This window comes from Chrysochloris asiatica, unplaced genomic scaffold (genome assembly GCF_000296735.1).
Source record: "Chrysochloris asiatica unplaced genomic scaffold, ChrAsi1.0 scaffold00025, whole genome shotgun sequence".
In the NCBI taxonomy this organism is placed as follows: Eukaryota; Metazoa; Chordata; class Mammalia; order Afrosoricida; family Chrysochloridae; genus Chrysochloris; species Chrysochloris asiatica.
The window spans coordinates 10,099,036-10,115,186 of NW_006408543.1; the positions used below are offsets into that span (position 1 = coordinate 10,099,036).

General features: G+C 47.2%; 1 protein-coding gene across 1 annotated transcript in view; it reads left to right on the forward strand.

The window, feature by feature from the left end:
- The first annotated feature begins 293 nt into the window (after window positions 1-293).
- PPP2R5C (protein phosphatase 2, regulatory subunit B', gamma) overlaps window positions 294-16,151 on the forward strand; it is a 99,377-nt gene continuing 83,519 nt past the window's right edge. Inside the window, exon 1 of the mRNA XM_006839530.1 lies at window positions 294-516. Coding sequence (XP_006839593.1) covers window positions 423-516 — 94 coding nt within the window. The 5' untranslated portion in view covers window positions 294-422. The remainder of the gene's footprint in view (window positions 517-16,151) is intronic.

Genomic DNA, 16,151 nt, shown 5'->3' on the forward strand with positions numbered 1-16,151 from the left:
CTGACTTTGGGGTACCAGGTCAGGAAACGCTCTGGGTCTCAAGTTCACGCCTACAGCCACAAACACTTGATGTGTTCGGGGGGCGGGGTGCTGTCTCAGAATCCTGTGTACCTAGTCTGGCTGGGCTGGTGACTCCTTCCCTGTGTGCCCCCGGAGAGATGGAGGTCTCTCTGCCCAAAAGTTCCTGTGCCCGGCCCGCCCCAGCTCGCACTGACAGCCGCCAGAGCGCCCTCTCCGTTGGCAGGCCTTGGTGTCATTGGAAGTTGCAGCTGCCGGCCAATCGGCGCGGCCCGTGCCGCTGACATCACTCCCGGCCAGTTCCCTCCAGCTGCAGAGAGCTCCAGTTTGCCTTTTTTTTTAAACTAAAATGGAGGCTGGTTTCTTGCCTTAAGGAGTACACAGCCCTGCCTGCTGGCGTCTAGATGTTGACATGTAACAAGACCAGCAGCAGGATGGTGGTGGACGCGGCCAACTCCAACGGGCCTTTCCAGCCCGTGGCCCTGCTACACATCCGAGGTGAGTCCCCGCGGCCCCCGGCCGGTTAATAAATGGCTATTGTGCTGCCGAGAAGGCAAGCAGGAAGTCCTGGCTGGCAGGACGCACTCCGGCCCGCCGCAGGAGCCCGGCAGTGCAGTCAGGTGGGTCAGGGCCAGCTGGCCTTTTCCGGACTCTCGGCTGAATTTGAGAAGGGAGCGGGGCCTTGCAGGCAGCGTTCAAAGCTGGTTTTTCTGCTTTGGGCTGACTCCCATCCCCCTCTCGGAGCTGTGCTGATGTCAGAGGATATGAAGTCACTGCCCGGGGAACGCATTGGGTGGGGTGCTGAGAGGCGGGTCCAGGGTTCCTGCTACATGTATGTTGCTGGAGCCCTCACAGGGCCCCCACACACGGCTCTGAGTTCCAGGCGTGCTCCTGAATGGATGAAGAAGGCTGGTTTTCATGCTGCATTTGCAGCCCAGCCCAGAAATGCGCTTCTGCTTGGGGCTGTTGAACCCCTTGTGGGTCGTTTTTTTTGGAAATGTTAGCATTTTCTCCTGGTGTTTGGGGAGAGGCTGTGCATTTACAGAGGCCCTTGGGTTGCCCCTGGACTTTAGCATTACAAATAGCAACAGGTTCTCCCTGTGTGCATTGATCACTTTCTGATAATTGTCAGTTTTGCCTGTTTTTCTACTTTACATTCAGATTCCAGGTTTTGCTTAAAAGTGCAATGACTATAGTTGTTAATAAGTATATTAATTAATGGACACAGCTGTCAAGGTATTTCGAATATCTGGACTAGAAATGCTTTGCTCATAAGATGGCTGTTGGGCTTCATCAAATCACTTTGAAATATGTTCTGCACAAATGTGTCCTAACAAAGCTGGTTTCCCTGTCAGATTGGGGGTGGGAGTTAGGGGAAGTTTCAGGTTGACTAAGAGGCTGTGTCACTAAAACATCTGACAAGCGTCTTGCTCCTGGGATGCACCCGGGGAAGAGAAGCATGTCCACGCCCACCCTGTTTTCTCTGCAGACCCTCCTTCCTGAGGCTGGCGGAAGTTAACATCCTATAGGCAGGTCAGGCTTGGAACTGGCTTGTAGAATGTCCAGGAAAGAGCAAGTATGGATTCCAGGTGGCACAGAGCTGCCTCGGGGGCAGCAATCCAAGGGAGAGAAGAACATGCATTTGCTTTGTGGCTTGTATCAGACCGGAAAGCCCTGAGCAACATGCTAGCAGTGAGAGAGCTTTATGTCAGTTACGATGGAGGTATCTTCTTGTAAGATTTTTTTATTGTTGGCTGGTGAGTTTTCTGACTTTACTAGACAGTTAATGCATTAGTCAATTTTTCAAACTGTGGATTTATTCTCAATCACTTGACTTTGTATCTTAAACCCATTGGGGGTTTTCTTGTTTGTTTTTTTTCACTTTCAATCCTGAGACCTTATTCTGGTCAGCTCTATAATTATGAACGAAAAAAGCGGGAAAGTGTATTAACCTGAAAGAGATTTGAATAAGATTAACTTGTTCTTATTCCAACAATGGGGGTAACTGCTGATTTCAAAGCTTTAAAGAGGCTTTATTTAAAGAGGTTAGCATGAGGATCAGCAAGCTTTGTTTTATTCATTGTGCTTTTGTTTGATTTCTTGTCCGGTGTATGTAATGTTTAGTTGTCGTTAAGTGCTGTTGAGTTATTAAGTGCTGTGAAGTCAGAACCCGTAGAGACCCTGTCTAGGGTTTCCAAGGAGCAGCTGGTGAGCTTGAACCACCGACCTTGCAGTTCAAACGGCTTTGCAGTCTGGCCCATTAACCCACAGCGCCACACCAGCACTAGTTAGCAGCTACTAAGTTCCAAGTACTATGAGGAATGTTAAGAATGACTTAGACAAATCCCCACTTCAAGGAACCCCAGCATGGAAACCTGGGACCAGAGGGATGCAGAAGGGAGCAGGGAGTATCCAGAGACCCGAGAAGGAGAGGGCACGGGGGCTGCTGGGCTCTGCTCAGCTCTCTGGGCTACGGCGTCCACTTCATGGACCATGTCGGGAAGGAGGCGTCCTGCACACAGGTGTGAAATTGCTTGCCCGGAAGTGGTGGCACCAGACTTAATATTCTGTTTAGGATCTTTTTTTTGAAAAAAGTTATTTCAGATCGACATGCTGACTGTAGAGGAGTGTGCCAGAGAGTTCTCATAGTTTGCTGCCGTGCCATGCTGACTGCTTCCTGTTTCACTGGCCTCTGTTTATGGTGGCTCTGTGCTCAAGCTCATGTATTTATTCTATTCAACCACACCACCCACCAGACGGGGTCCTGACTCAGGACAGGTGCAGAGCGATGCGGCCTTCCTTTCCAAATTGACAGTCTGCCGGAGGAGCAGCCCAGGAAACAAACACGGGACACATTGCAGGTCCGCTTCCAGACCACTGCAATAAAGCAAAGAGAGAGTCACACGGATCTTTTGGTTTCCCGGTGCTTCTGAAAATTATGCTTACACTCCACTGTCGTCACCTAGGAAGTGGTGCAGCAGCATGACAAAAAGGTCCAGACTGTGAGAATGACCAGACTAAGGCCAGGCTGCTGGGGAAGATGGCACCGACAGACTTGCTGCAGGGCAGGGTTGCCACAAACCTCCCATCTGTAAAACTCCCTCTCCCTGTGGACAGCAGTAAAGAGAAGCACATAAAACAAGGCCAATATGATAATTAAGCTGATTGGGATTTCCAATCCGGCTAGTTTTTGTTGCTTCTGTGAAGTGCCCACGAGTCTGTTCTGGCTCACAGCAAACTTCTGTAGGGTTTCCAGGGAGCAGCTGGTGAGTTTGAGCCAGCGACCTTGCTCAGACCACACCAGGACCCCTAATCAGGATAATGATTTTCTGTTAAATAGTGACTTTGGGATTTGAGAGGAACATGAAGGGTTGTTGTGGTTAAGTGCCATAGAGTTGGTTCTGATCCACAGCAACCCTGGAGTGGCTTGTGGTGAGCTTGAACTGCTGACCTTGTGGTTCAAACCAACCTTGCAGTCTAGAGCAGTAACCCACAGCGCCACACCAAGACTCCAAAAAGCTCACAGCTGGCTGTGAAAGGAGAGCCCTCACCTGGCACTTGAAGGGGTGAATTAAGTGCTGCCCTCCCTGTAGGGTCACTGAGTCGGAGCTGACACGAAGACACCACACAGCAGCTTCAGTCCTGTGCTCCCAACACTGTCCAAGTCTGTGTTCTCTGTGCTGTCTTCCGGTAGCTGCAGACATGTGGCTGGTGCCACTGAGGAACCAATTTTTCAATTTCAATTCATTTTCATTGCTTTAAATTAAATAGACACAGGTGCCATTCCAGACCAGGGTTGGCAAACTTTTTCTGCCACCAGAGAGTACAATTGTTAGGCCTGTGGGAGAAAGCCACAAAGAGTAGGCATGACTGTTCCAATAAAGCTTCATCCGCAAAAACAGGTGGCAGACCAGGTGGTTCCCTGGCTCCCATTGTAGACAATTCTGTGACTCTGGATTACCTTTTAAGAGGAGTGAGATACATGTGCTCCAAGGAAGGCCATTACCCATAGTGCATTTCCCCTGCTGTGAATGGCAATGTGACTTAGGGCACCTTTCCTGCTCCATAACGCTCCCCTGGAGGCCGGTTCAAGGCCATGTGAGGAATCTGAAGATGTTTGTGACAGAGAGAGGGGTAAACCTGGAGTTTACCAGGGGGGCCTCAGCAAAGTTGTTAAGTGCTCTGGTTCCCATATTGAGTCGCTCTTTGAAAAACTGTGGTCTGTTGGGGGCTGGAGAGCAAATTGCTCTTTGTACATAAACTTGTGTTTCCTAGGAAGTGGGGGTCTAATTATGGACACACAAGCATGTCTTGTGTCACTAACTTGTTGAAAGTCTTCAGTTGACAGTGAAATTTGGAGAAAAGCCTTCTGGAGGCTGGTGAGGAGTCAGGCTAAGGAGTCCTGGTATGGCGCCGTGGACTAATGCACAGCCATTTGAACTGCAAGGTTGGTGGTTCAAGCCCACCAGCTGCTCCTCAGAAACCCTATGGGTCGGAACCAACTCGATGGCACTTAACAACAGCAAATGGAAGCTGACAAAGTTGCGTGGTTTTCATATTCATATTGATAATGATTGCCCACAGTGCAAGTGGATTGCTAAACTTAGAACCCTCCTGCAGATACCATGAAGACGTGTGGGTACCAAGTGTTCTCACTCCCAGAACTTAGGACGGAAAAATATCTCAATGTTGACCCAAAATGAAAGACCCTTCAGAGCATCCTTCCTCTCAGAACATTGCCTCCACTCACAATGTTTACTTGGGATGCCTCCAGATGTCCCTTGGTCAGAGCTATCCGTGAAGTGACCTTTGGAAACAGACCCTTCAGCCTCCACTGAGGTGATGCTGTGGGTAAGGGGCTGGCTTTGTGCCCCTGGTGCGGGAGCAAGGTGACTTCCTGCAGGGAGAAAGTCAGCCCTCACACGGGGCAACATCTCTGCTCTGGAGGTCTTGGATCACAACGCCTGCCGGGCAGCCAAAGCCAAGACCAAGAAGGTTTTCATCAGAATGATTTCATTGTGTGAAGGGAACTGAGAGTAAAATAAACTATGGTTATTAGTAAGGTAAAAGGTGTGCATTTTTTTGTTGTGGGTATTTCTGGTTTGTTTTGTTGTTGTGAAAGTGTCCACAGCAAACCAGGCACCCTCCCATTCAGCAATTTCTCTGCAGGTTGCTCAGTGGCATCGGTTACAGTCTTTCTTTTCTATTTTTGTACAGGTCTTATTTGCGTATTTTTCCAAAAGTAAAACAATGATAGTAACAACGAGTTGCTGTTGCTGACAAATTGTGGGTGCCCCATTCATACTTACAGGGATTTTTTTTTTTTTTTTTTTTTTAAGTTTTATTTTGTTGTAGAAGGAACCCTGGTTGAGTTTCTTGTTGTCACGTGCCATGGGACTCATGATGACCCTGTATAGGGTTTCTGAGGAGTGGCTGATGAATTTGGCTTAAATCACAGACCTTGTGCTTAGCAGTCCAGTGTTTATCTTACAGCACCACACCAGGACTTGTGGTAGCATCATTGTTGTTGTTAAATGCTGTCAAGTTGGTTCCACTTCATAGCCACCCTGTGTAGGGTTTCTGAGAGGTGGCTCAGAGTTTGGCTTTGAAGTGCCACACTTGCAGTTAGAGGTCCATGCTTACCCTATAGCAACCACACTAGAATTCCTGGTAACGTTGTTGTTGGTGTTGTTGTTGTTAAGTGCCTTTGAGTTGGTTCTGACCCATAGTGACCCTGTATAGGGTTTCTTAGGAATGACTGATGAGCTTGAACCACTGACCTTTTGGTTCAAACTGACTTTGCAGCCCAGCACATTGACCCACACCACCAGGACGCTCCCTGTAGCGTAGTGGGTTCCAACTTGGGGGAAAAATGAGTGTCTCTGGTCCTGGAAAGATGTACCACCTCGGAAGCCCTCCACAGGGACGTTGTGAGTGGGGAACGAATGGACGGCACAGCACCACCATCCTATAGCTGTGGCTGTGAAGGGACAACAGAGACACGGAGTGATTCTAGGGACATCACTTCTCACTCGACTTCTGGTTCTGTGTGTCAGTGTAATTGCAAGGTCTCCAAGTTTTCGTCTAACTGCCCTTTTACAAACGGCTTCCATGAACATGAATTCACTGGCCTCTCCCGGCCCTCCTGCCTGTGGGGTGAGCAGGACAGTGGTAGACCACCTCCTTTAGACTGCTGGCCTGTGGAGTTTGGGCCTAGTCCCCTGCCCCCTCTGCACCACCATACTCTCTGACCACGTTGCCCGTCCCTGGGTATCTTTTTTCTCGCTCAGTCCTTCCAGCACCATGAGGCATCCTGTCTCTGATTTCTTCTGGAAGCGGAAGGGGAAGCTTGCCTAGGGCCACAGAGCTGGCAAAAAACAAGACAAGAAGCCCGTTTGACTGAGTCTGTGCCTCAGTCCAGCATTGTGGGGTGGCTGTAAATGCACCAACAGCTTGCCTTTAGGGTGTTGCTGTTTTCTGTAGGGTAGGTGGTGCTGGAAGCCACCTCAGGGTGAAGGCGGAGCACGCACCATCCTGGTGTTGGAGACAGGTGACCATCGTCTTCCGTGGGTACAGGGTATTCCACGTTTCCTGAAGTTTCTTATCTCCTCCCCAATCTCGAGCATCCGGAGGACAGTCCTTTTCAACTTGGCATCTCCCGTGGTCTCGAGCATGCTCCTTGGAGTGTGAGCCCGGGGTCACTGGGGTGCAGCGCCATGCAAACGGCAGGTGTCAGATGGCTCTCTTAGCCACACAGTTATGTGATCAGTCAGCTCATACTTGACAGGCGCACAAGAACCTGGGAGGGCCTTCTCCCTGTCAGATTGGACACGGAGAACTTTAGCCACTTCTCTCACTGATGTTGTTGTTTCTAATCTGTGTCAGGTCAGTGGTCCCTGATTCGTGGTGACCCCAGGCACAGCCAGGCCGGACCATTGTGATTTTTTCATCGGCTGGTTTTTTCCTAGTTTGTCTTGGTCTGGTAGCTCCACTGAAACTTGTCCTCGCAACATGCAAGCCTCCGCTGACGGGTTGAGCGTGAGGTGCAATGGCAGGAGGAATTGGACCTGGTGGCTCGCCAGGTTCACATTGTTGTTAAGTGTTGTTGAGTCCATTCTGACTCATAGTGACCCTGTCTAGGCTTTCTGAGGAGCGGCTGATGGGTTTGAACTGCCAACTTTGCAGTTCAACCTTAAGTGTCTAGCGCATTAACCCACAACACCACAGCAGGCTTTCCAGCATGGAAGAGGAGAATTCTACCTTTACCACCGCTGCCCCCGTAGCGGACTTGAAGAAAAAGCCTTTCTTTTTCATCTTGGAAAGCCCAGGACCTATTTGTTTTGTTGTTGTTAAGGGCTGTCGAGTTGGTTCCAGCCCACAGTGACCCTGTATAAAGTTTCTGAGGACTAGTCGATGTGTTTGAACCACCGACCTTGCAGTTCAGTCTAGTACTTGTTTTTACAGCACCACCCAGGACCCTGGGAGTCATCATAAGCCAAAACCTTTCTAGTTTAAAACTAAAGCGATGTAACAGAGAAACTAAATGAGGTGAGTTCAAATTCTTGTTCGTAAAATCAAAACCAAACTTAGAAAAGACATTCCTGGTACGTCTGGGGGAAGTTAGGTACAGAATGATAATGGGTGCTATGGAATTATTGGTAGTGTAATGACATAGGGTGGTCCTTGTTCTTAGAGAGTGCAGATCACTCTGGGCATGTGTGTGTGTGTTGGGGGGAAGTATCCTGACCTCTGCAACTTCATGTGATAGAGAAAAACCTAAATGTAAACCAGATCAGTTAAAACAGGGATCTTGGGAAGTGGGTATATAGGTATTCACTCATCTTCTATGTAGATTTAAACTTTCTCATAATGTTGTTGTTGTTGTTAAGTGCCAAAGCTGCATCGGTTCTGACTCATAGCGACCCTGTATAAAGTTGCCAAGGTGCAGCTGCTTAATTGTAACCTCTGACCTTGTGGTTGAAACCAATTTTGCAGTCCAGTGTATTATCCTGCAGTACCACACCAGGACTCCTAATGCTGGAGGGAATTAAAATATTGTGGTTTACAAAGAATGTACAAAGGAAATATAAGACCTAAAAATCTTTTCTGACATAGTGAGAAATGGTCTTTGGTGTCTGTGTTTGGCCTTCCAGTCTTCTCTGTTCAGTACCTTGTTGGCACATTGGTGTCCGACAATGGGCTGTACCAGTATCATCCTGCAGCCAGCATCCTGGCTTCTGGTGGCCCTGGGCTAAATACTCACCTTCCACAGCTGGAGGACTCCCCTGCCACACAGCTGACTCAGGGTAACTACACACACTAGCTCTCAGGGGTTCTATCTCTCCAAGCGGTCCCTTTGGGGTGTCTCCCTTTTCTGAGGTTAATTACCATTTTTATTGGTCTTTTAAAGTGTAACAACGTTGAAGGCTCACACAGGGAAATAAAGCCAAGGTTCCCTTGAGAGGCAGGCAGGGTGCTTAGTGGTCACAGGCTGGGCTCTGGGGATCCCCACCCAGACGCGGGCTAGTGGCTGTCTTGGAAGCGACTTCCTGCTTCCCCGTGCCTACAAATGGAAGAGCAAGTGGCATAGTAATGCAGCCCACCTCCAGGTGTTTTGAGGGTTAGATGCAGTGCCCTTAGACCCTCCAAGTCCAGAGGTCACTGTGCTTGTCAGTCCCTTCTTGGTCACATATGGCCTTTCGGAGCCCAGTTTCGTATCCCTGGTTTGTTTTCTCTGCCCACTGCAGTATTGTCCATGCTAGTTTGTATTGAAACTCATCTCTAGTTGTCTGTCTGCCTATCTGCCTTACCTGCCTACCTACAAGGCGGTTTCAAACATTCATGGAAAAATAGAATTCAATCTCCACTGAGTAGTATCCCATCTGTCTGGGTGGGGCTGATGCAATGAAATGCAGATAGGGCTCTTGTGAAACAATAGTGAATAATTGTTATCAGGACTGACTGTGAGGGGTGGAAATGTAAAGGTACACATTTTGTAGCAAGGAGGGGAGTGACTGACTTTGCAGTCTAGGAACAGAGGTCCCTGGGACCATCAAGGGAGAAGAGCGGAGAGCAGGACCCTACCCAGAGAAGCAGAGATAGAGGCAGAGACAATGACATGGGTTGGAGCAGCTGGGTGAAGAGATGGAGCAGCTGGGGACTCTAGACCCAGAGAAGGAAAGGGACTGTGTGCTGACAACCGGGGATGAGGGGATGGGGGGCAGGCTTGCAGGGTATACCCTTTGATTGGTTGATGATGAATGGAGGGGATTGTAACCATGGCAGTGAAACAATATATGATAGGATGAATGTAAAGCCAATGTTCTCCCATGTAAACTATCACATAATTCACAATGAAACATTTAATAAATAATTTTTTTAATGGAATTTTTCCTTAAACTTTTTGAAACCCCCTTGTATTTCTCTCCCTTCACCTGTAACCCACTACCAAGCCTTTCCATCTCTGCAGTTAGCGTTGACTTTCTACCACCTGGAGGAAGTGAGGGTTATAAGCAGCCCTGACCTTTGGCCTGTGTGCTGCTTCTAGATTGTGTATAAAATTACCTAATGGAAGGACCCCAAGATTGCTCCTCAGGAGTCCGGACTCAAGTGACCTGAGCCCCACTCCATGCTCCCACCGCCCTCAAGGGCCCCTTTTAGTAAGTCTGGTATAAAGTAGAGAGGGCAGGTGGAGGCTATGTTAACAAAAAATCACTTCACGTTTTCATGTTTTTGTTTCATCTAGGTCTACGATTGTGTAGTAATGTTTTTTCACTCACCCTCGGATATAAATGCTGTTTCTCGTATTTTACACCAGACTTGCTAAAAGATGGCCCCTTTTGAGGCTCCCTCAAACAGTCACTAGAACCTTCTCAGCTGACATCGCTGCCTTGAATTGAATTGGCCCAGCAGATCCCCTGGAAACCACTGCTTTGTTTGGACCTTTTCTTTTAAAGGCACGCTAAGACTAGGAGACTAGGGTGATGCTGTAGAAGCAACACTAGATTCCTAACCCCCAAGGTTGGCAGTTCAAGCCCACCAGCCACTCCCTTAGAAGAAAGACGAGACTGTCCGTTCTCGTAAACATTTATAACCCCGGAAGCCCTGTAGGCCTCTATGAGTCAGAACCAACTCACTAGCAGTGGGTGTTGGTGGTGGTGCTAACAAGACAAGTGAGCAGACTGTCTGCAGCCATCCACCGATTGCTGAGGTATGTTTAAACACATTTTTGTTTGGAATAAATCTATGCCTATATGAGCAGGAATCCCTAGTAGCAATGCTTTTTGACTTCTCTCATACACCTCAGCCCAACTTTTAACTATTTTTGGAGCAGAGCGTTATAACCAAAAATTCATGCAGCTTTTTATTTTTAGAAGTTAAATCTGTGAATCCCAGAGTGACTTTGCATGCCCTTGATCCATGTTGTTATTAAGTGTCATTGAATCAGTTCCAACTCATAGCAACCTTTATAGAGTTTCCAAGGAGCAACTGGTGGGTTTGAACCACCAACCTTGTGGTTCTCAGTCCAGTGCTAATCCTACAGCACTACATCAGGACCCCTGCTTATTTTTGGTTGGTTTTAAATGTGGTACTACTTTCTAATGCTTTTCAGCTTTTTGACATTCCAAGTTTAATGTCTTAATCTCAAATCCATTACATTTGTTGTTGTTAAGTACTACCGAGTCAGTTCTGACCCATAGCGACCCTGCCCTGTATAGAGTTTCTGAGGAGCGACTGGTGAGGTTGAACCACCGACCTTGTAGTTGAAACCGACTTTGCAGTCCAGAACATTAACCCACAGCGCCATGCCAGGACTGCATTACATTGTTGTTGTTAGGTGCCGTCGAGTTGGTATTAAACCCCCCTCCATATTCCCTTCTTTGTGCTGGAATTTTTCTCATTAGAACTTGAGCTAAGTGAGATCTCAGGGAATGCTTTGTGTCTTACTGTTTTATGTCATAACACAGTGTAGTGCATTGTGATTATTTGTTGCAGAATTTGGCTTGTCAACACTCTTTAGGGTGTGAGTCTCATTTGTGTCTTAGATATTTGTGAATTTGTTCTTATGCAGTTGGATTTGTGTTTGTTGGTTGTATTACTAACAAGCAGTATCTTCCAGTGACAGAATTTTAATTGATAAAATGATGAAAACAGTAATGTCGACTTCAGGCAACAAGTTCAATGTTTCCTCATTGCTGGTTCTTTATCCTTGATAGGCTCCAAGGAAGAGTGTGGGCTAGGGAGGGGCGCAGTTACACACGTGTGTGTTTGCATTGGTAAATGGTTTCTGTACATCTACAGTTGGAAGTGTGTTTTTATAGCTTCTCAAGGGTGTCATGTGACTGCCACCCCCTCAGGATTCTGTCCCTAGTGTTTGCTTGGCACACTGTGGTATCTGTGGACCCCATCCGGAGTGGCAAAGTTAGTTTCCTGGTGTCTGTGAGGCCAAAACTATCTTCTTCACATTTCCAAGACATGGTTTACCTCTTTCACTGTGCTGACATTTGTCCTGGTGGGTCAAAGGCACCTCTCACAGAGCCATGGTGGTGGTGTCCAGCAAGTGGCTGCTGTGGGCTATACCGCTGTACAGTCACCGTTCAGGTCAGTGCCCGTGTGACCCAGAGATGTCCCTGCCGAGGTATGAAGCTGCACACCATTCTTTTTGTTAAACCCCAGCTCCTCCGTCCCATCCCATCGTTGTAACCATGGAGGTGGCGGGTGCCATGTCGCATTGGCACAGTGCTGTCATGCATGTGGAGTGCCCTGGTGGCCTCCAGGACAAATGCCAGGGCTAACTAGCAACTGTCTCAGGAACCTACAAGTTTTACTTCAGAGACTGGTAATGGCAAACTGTGGTTATTGCAAGTTGGCAAACGTAATTGTTTTGTATTGCTTTTAGTGAGTAAAGAAAACACTTGTCATACGCCTTGATTCCTATGATAAAATCTGAGCTTTCAAGCAAACATTTGATTTTTGGAAAATTGATGTCTGCCAGTGTGTCAGTTTCCAGTGCCAGAGACCCCACTGACAAGATTGACAAGACTGGCGGTGATGCTCTTGTTGTAGTGAAGTGCCGTTGAATCAGTTAGGACTCACCGCAACCCTGTATAGGGTTTCCAAGGAGCCGCGGGTGTGTGTGAACTGCTGACCTTGTGGTTTGCTGAGCAGTGCTGATCCTACAGCGCCATCCCAGGATCCCGGCGGTGATGCTAGTGAGCTGAGCTTGTAAATACAGGTAATGAGACCAGAGCTCAGTGAACCAGTGCCTTCCAGATGATCAGACTGTGACACTACAAAATCGCACCTGGCCAGAAGAGCTGTTCACAGCACAAGACACTCCATCGGACTTTCATGTAAAGTTAATAAGATTTCCGACTCCACACTGCACTTTAATCGTCGAGAGATTCTCACTTGTTGAATGTGGTGTATAATCACAGCATACCCACAATTTTTTTGTAGGTTGCTAAAATGCTCTGCCTTTTCCAGCGAGACGTTTCTTTGTGAGGCTGAGTCAGTGTTTGTTTTCCGTGTGCCTCAGCCAAAGCACCCTGGCACAACAGTAATGCAGAAGCAGGTAGAAGAACCCACCTGTCTGTCTCCTTTTTGAGATTATTCTACCATTGCTCACAGAAGCTCCGCGCCCCTGTGCTAAGACCCCTCCACTCTCTCTTCCCCACCAGTAACCCTGTTAGACAACTTGCTACCTGGCTTCTGTAAAGTCAGATGTTAAAGAGACTTACCCACAACACCTAGTACCAGTGAGTCGATTCCGAATCCTAGTGATTGTATATAGAGTTTCAGAGACTGTAAATCTTTGGAGGAGCAGACAATGCTCATCTTTTTCTTACGGAGCAACTGGTGGGTTTGAACCGCCAACTTTGCTGTCAGCAGTCTGTGCTTATCCCCCAGCATCACCAGGGCACCTTTGAAAGAGACTTAGAAAACTACAACAGTGCCGATCCTCTTGCTCACTATTTTTTTTTAATTTGGAAGATAAAATTCTTTTCAAGACATTTAAATTAGTATGAAATTAGCTTTTGTATTTTTAATAACAAGTCGTGTTTAAAATAAGTTATAATTTTAAAAGTAATTTTTGAAGTATTTTAGATTTTTTAAAAGATATTTTAAAAAAGTAAATACTTCTGTAGTTCTCAAATGTGGTCAGTATCAGTAGATAACATATAATCAGCTTTTTCGAGGCCTCGGTGCTTTAAGAGTGTAAAGGAGACCTGAGACCAAACAAAGAAAAGAAAACCATAGGTCTGGAGGTCCCGTCCCATTCCTACCAAGTCTCTAGTCTCCATTGCCAAGACTGTCTTCCCACCCCCAACACACACATTGAAAGAAAAACAAAAATAGAAAGGTAACAAAAACTGGTAATGAACTACTTCTGCCGAGGGGTCTGCCTGCTCCCAGAAAGGTCTGCCGCCTTGGGAAGCCTAGAGACTCAAGCCAGTTCAGTTCTGCCCGTAGGAGAACTGAGTTTTAAGTGACTTTGGGTTTGGGATTACTGTCAAGGAGCCATGTTGGGCAATGTTACCTCTGCGCCCAGTTGCCTGCAGCCCACGGGACCGGTGGTAGAACAGACCCCAAGACTGTGAGCACCCACCACCTCCTCAGCCAGCCTTTCATCTTCTGTTTCCCAACGCCATTCTTTCTGCCAAGGCAATATTAATTCATTCCATATAGGCAGGAAGTTTTGTTTTTGTTTTTTTATGTTAAAATAAGGTGACCTTAGCCTCAGAGTTCTTCAGAAAGTCTCACATTAACACCAGGAGATGCTCTGGCTCCTTCCTCCTGGGGCCCGGAGCCTTCACGGCAGAAGCTTTTTGTCACCCTTTCCTGACTTCTCAGCCATCTCCTGTCTTCAGTCCAATGTTGTTGACTCTTCTTGCCCCTAATCCTAAACCTAACCCTATTCCCAATCCTTTCTGTGAAACAGTGCAAACAGGAAGGGATGAAGACAGGACGCACCTCTCTTACATCTGTCTGCCTCTTCCCTAGAGATAACCACAGCTCCAGTTACTTCTGTGTGTTTAGCCCGTCTATCTATGGCCCAGAAAAGACTGCATGAACAGTGTGGCCCGTAGCTTGTCGCTTTTTCTGGTATTGACTCACCTGAAAGTTTTGCCCGTTCGCTTTCTGGTATTTTATGATGAAAGCGATGACCCTCTCCTCAGCAGTAGAGAAGGTCACCACATAGTGACCTGTGTCTACTGGACCTTTCTGGGCTCTGAGCACATGAAACCCCACCCCCCCACACCCACCCCCGTAACTATGCAGCAAGCACTGCTTAGTCTCAGCAGCAGTGCCTTAGAGAGGGAGGAAGTTGGTTGGTTTCATTAGGGATGATTCTTAGTACATAGACTATCGTGGGTGTGTGCGTGCGAGCTCTTTGAAGCTTCCTTATACACACCTTTTTTACTACTTTTTTACTTGTGTTAAAATGCACAAAACCTGAAAATTACCCCATTTTGACCATGTTGAAGTTTGCAATTCAGTGGCATTAATTATCTCTCACAGTGTTCTTATGCAGCCCTCACCTCTGTTTGTTTCCAGAATGTTTCAGCCCACGCACGTCCACCAAACCAAAACTCAGTGGCCGCCCTCTAAGCAGCCATTCCCACCCGACCCCGCCACACCACACCGTACCGCACCACACCACAGAGCCTCGAGGCATTTGTCGGTTGCAGATACTTCCTCTCTGTAGAGTGATGAGAGGTTATTTGTGTTTTTGTTGTGTTTTGTTTTTGTTGATGGCCTGTTCCATTCAACATGATGCTCCCAAGCCTTATTCACGGGGTAGCTTTTGTCAGCTTCTATGTTTAACTTTTTTGAGGAACTGACCAACTGTTTTCTGTAACAGCTGCACCATTTAGATTCTCATACATATGTTTATGATTTAAAGCCACAATGTCAAGTGCAAAGTAAGGTTGAAATAATCTCTTGTTCTTCTATTTTGCATATCCCTGAATAACCTAACCGTAACTTTATAGCCATACTTTATGAAAAAAAACTTGGGGTTTGTTTTTGTTGTGTGCCACCGGGTTTTAGGATCTAAAACTTGTCTCTTTTTTTTTTTTCCCTAATCTTTTTTTTAAAATTACTTTTTGATTAGTTAATACGTGAATGCAGTCGTCTTCAATATTTTAAATTACAAATAAAACTAAAATGGATCAGTCTCCCAGAATTCTCACCTTCCAAGTGGGATACCTGGATTCTGTTCCCAGTCAGTGTGCCTCATGCGTGGTCCCCACCTACCTGTCAGTGGAGGCGTGTGTGCTGCTGTGACACTTAACAGAGTTCAGCAGCTTCCTGACTGAGAGAAGCTGGGAATTAAGGCCTGGCCATCTACTTCTGAAAACCGGCCAGCGATAGCACTGTGGGTCACAGTGGTTTTGTTTCGGTGTGCATGGGGTCTTCATAATTCAGGAGCACATCGCAGCAAACACTCACCCCATGTCTCCATGTGACTATTGTTTGGAATCCATTGTGCATCATTCAGACCTTTTCCCATGCGTGAACATGTGCAGTTGTTCACATAAATAACAGGAGTATGGGTGTATTTAGTCACAAGAAGTATATAGCTTTGTTTCCTCACTTCTTATGGGAAAACAATAAATTGACATAAGAACGGTTTTAAAACCTAAACGTCTAGCAAGGTTTTACGGTCTTGATCTTGCTGTGACGCTGTGAGCTGTTACCCGTGGTGGTGTCGTGTCTCCCTCTACTGTTCTGTGTGTACACATACTGGATGACTCTTGGTGGGCCTTCGGTGCCTCTCTAAACGTGTGTCCAAACTTTCTGAGGAGTCAAGCCACCTGCAAGGGGCTCTCCCCAGGGCTGGCACAGCCTTATGAGACAGATGCTCTGGGCTCATTTTTACAGGTACCCACCCAAGCTGAAGGTCAACATGGCAACTCACCTTAACCGAGTAGGGAGTGATGAGGCCAGACTGGCTGGCTTTAGAAGGTGCACCTGTCTGGTCCTAAGGAGGTGTTTTGTGTTGGTGAGAACGGTTGACCACTCCGTGCCCACTTTTGACAATCTCGTGCTAGATGTTTACACTTTGAGGTCTTGCTCATTTAACCTCTCTCTCTCTCTCTCTCTCTCTCTCTCTCTCTCTCTCTCTC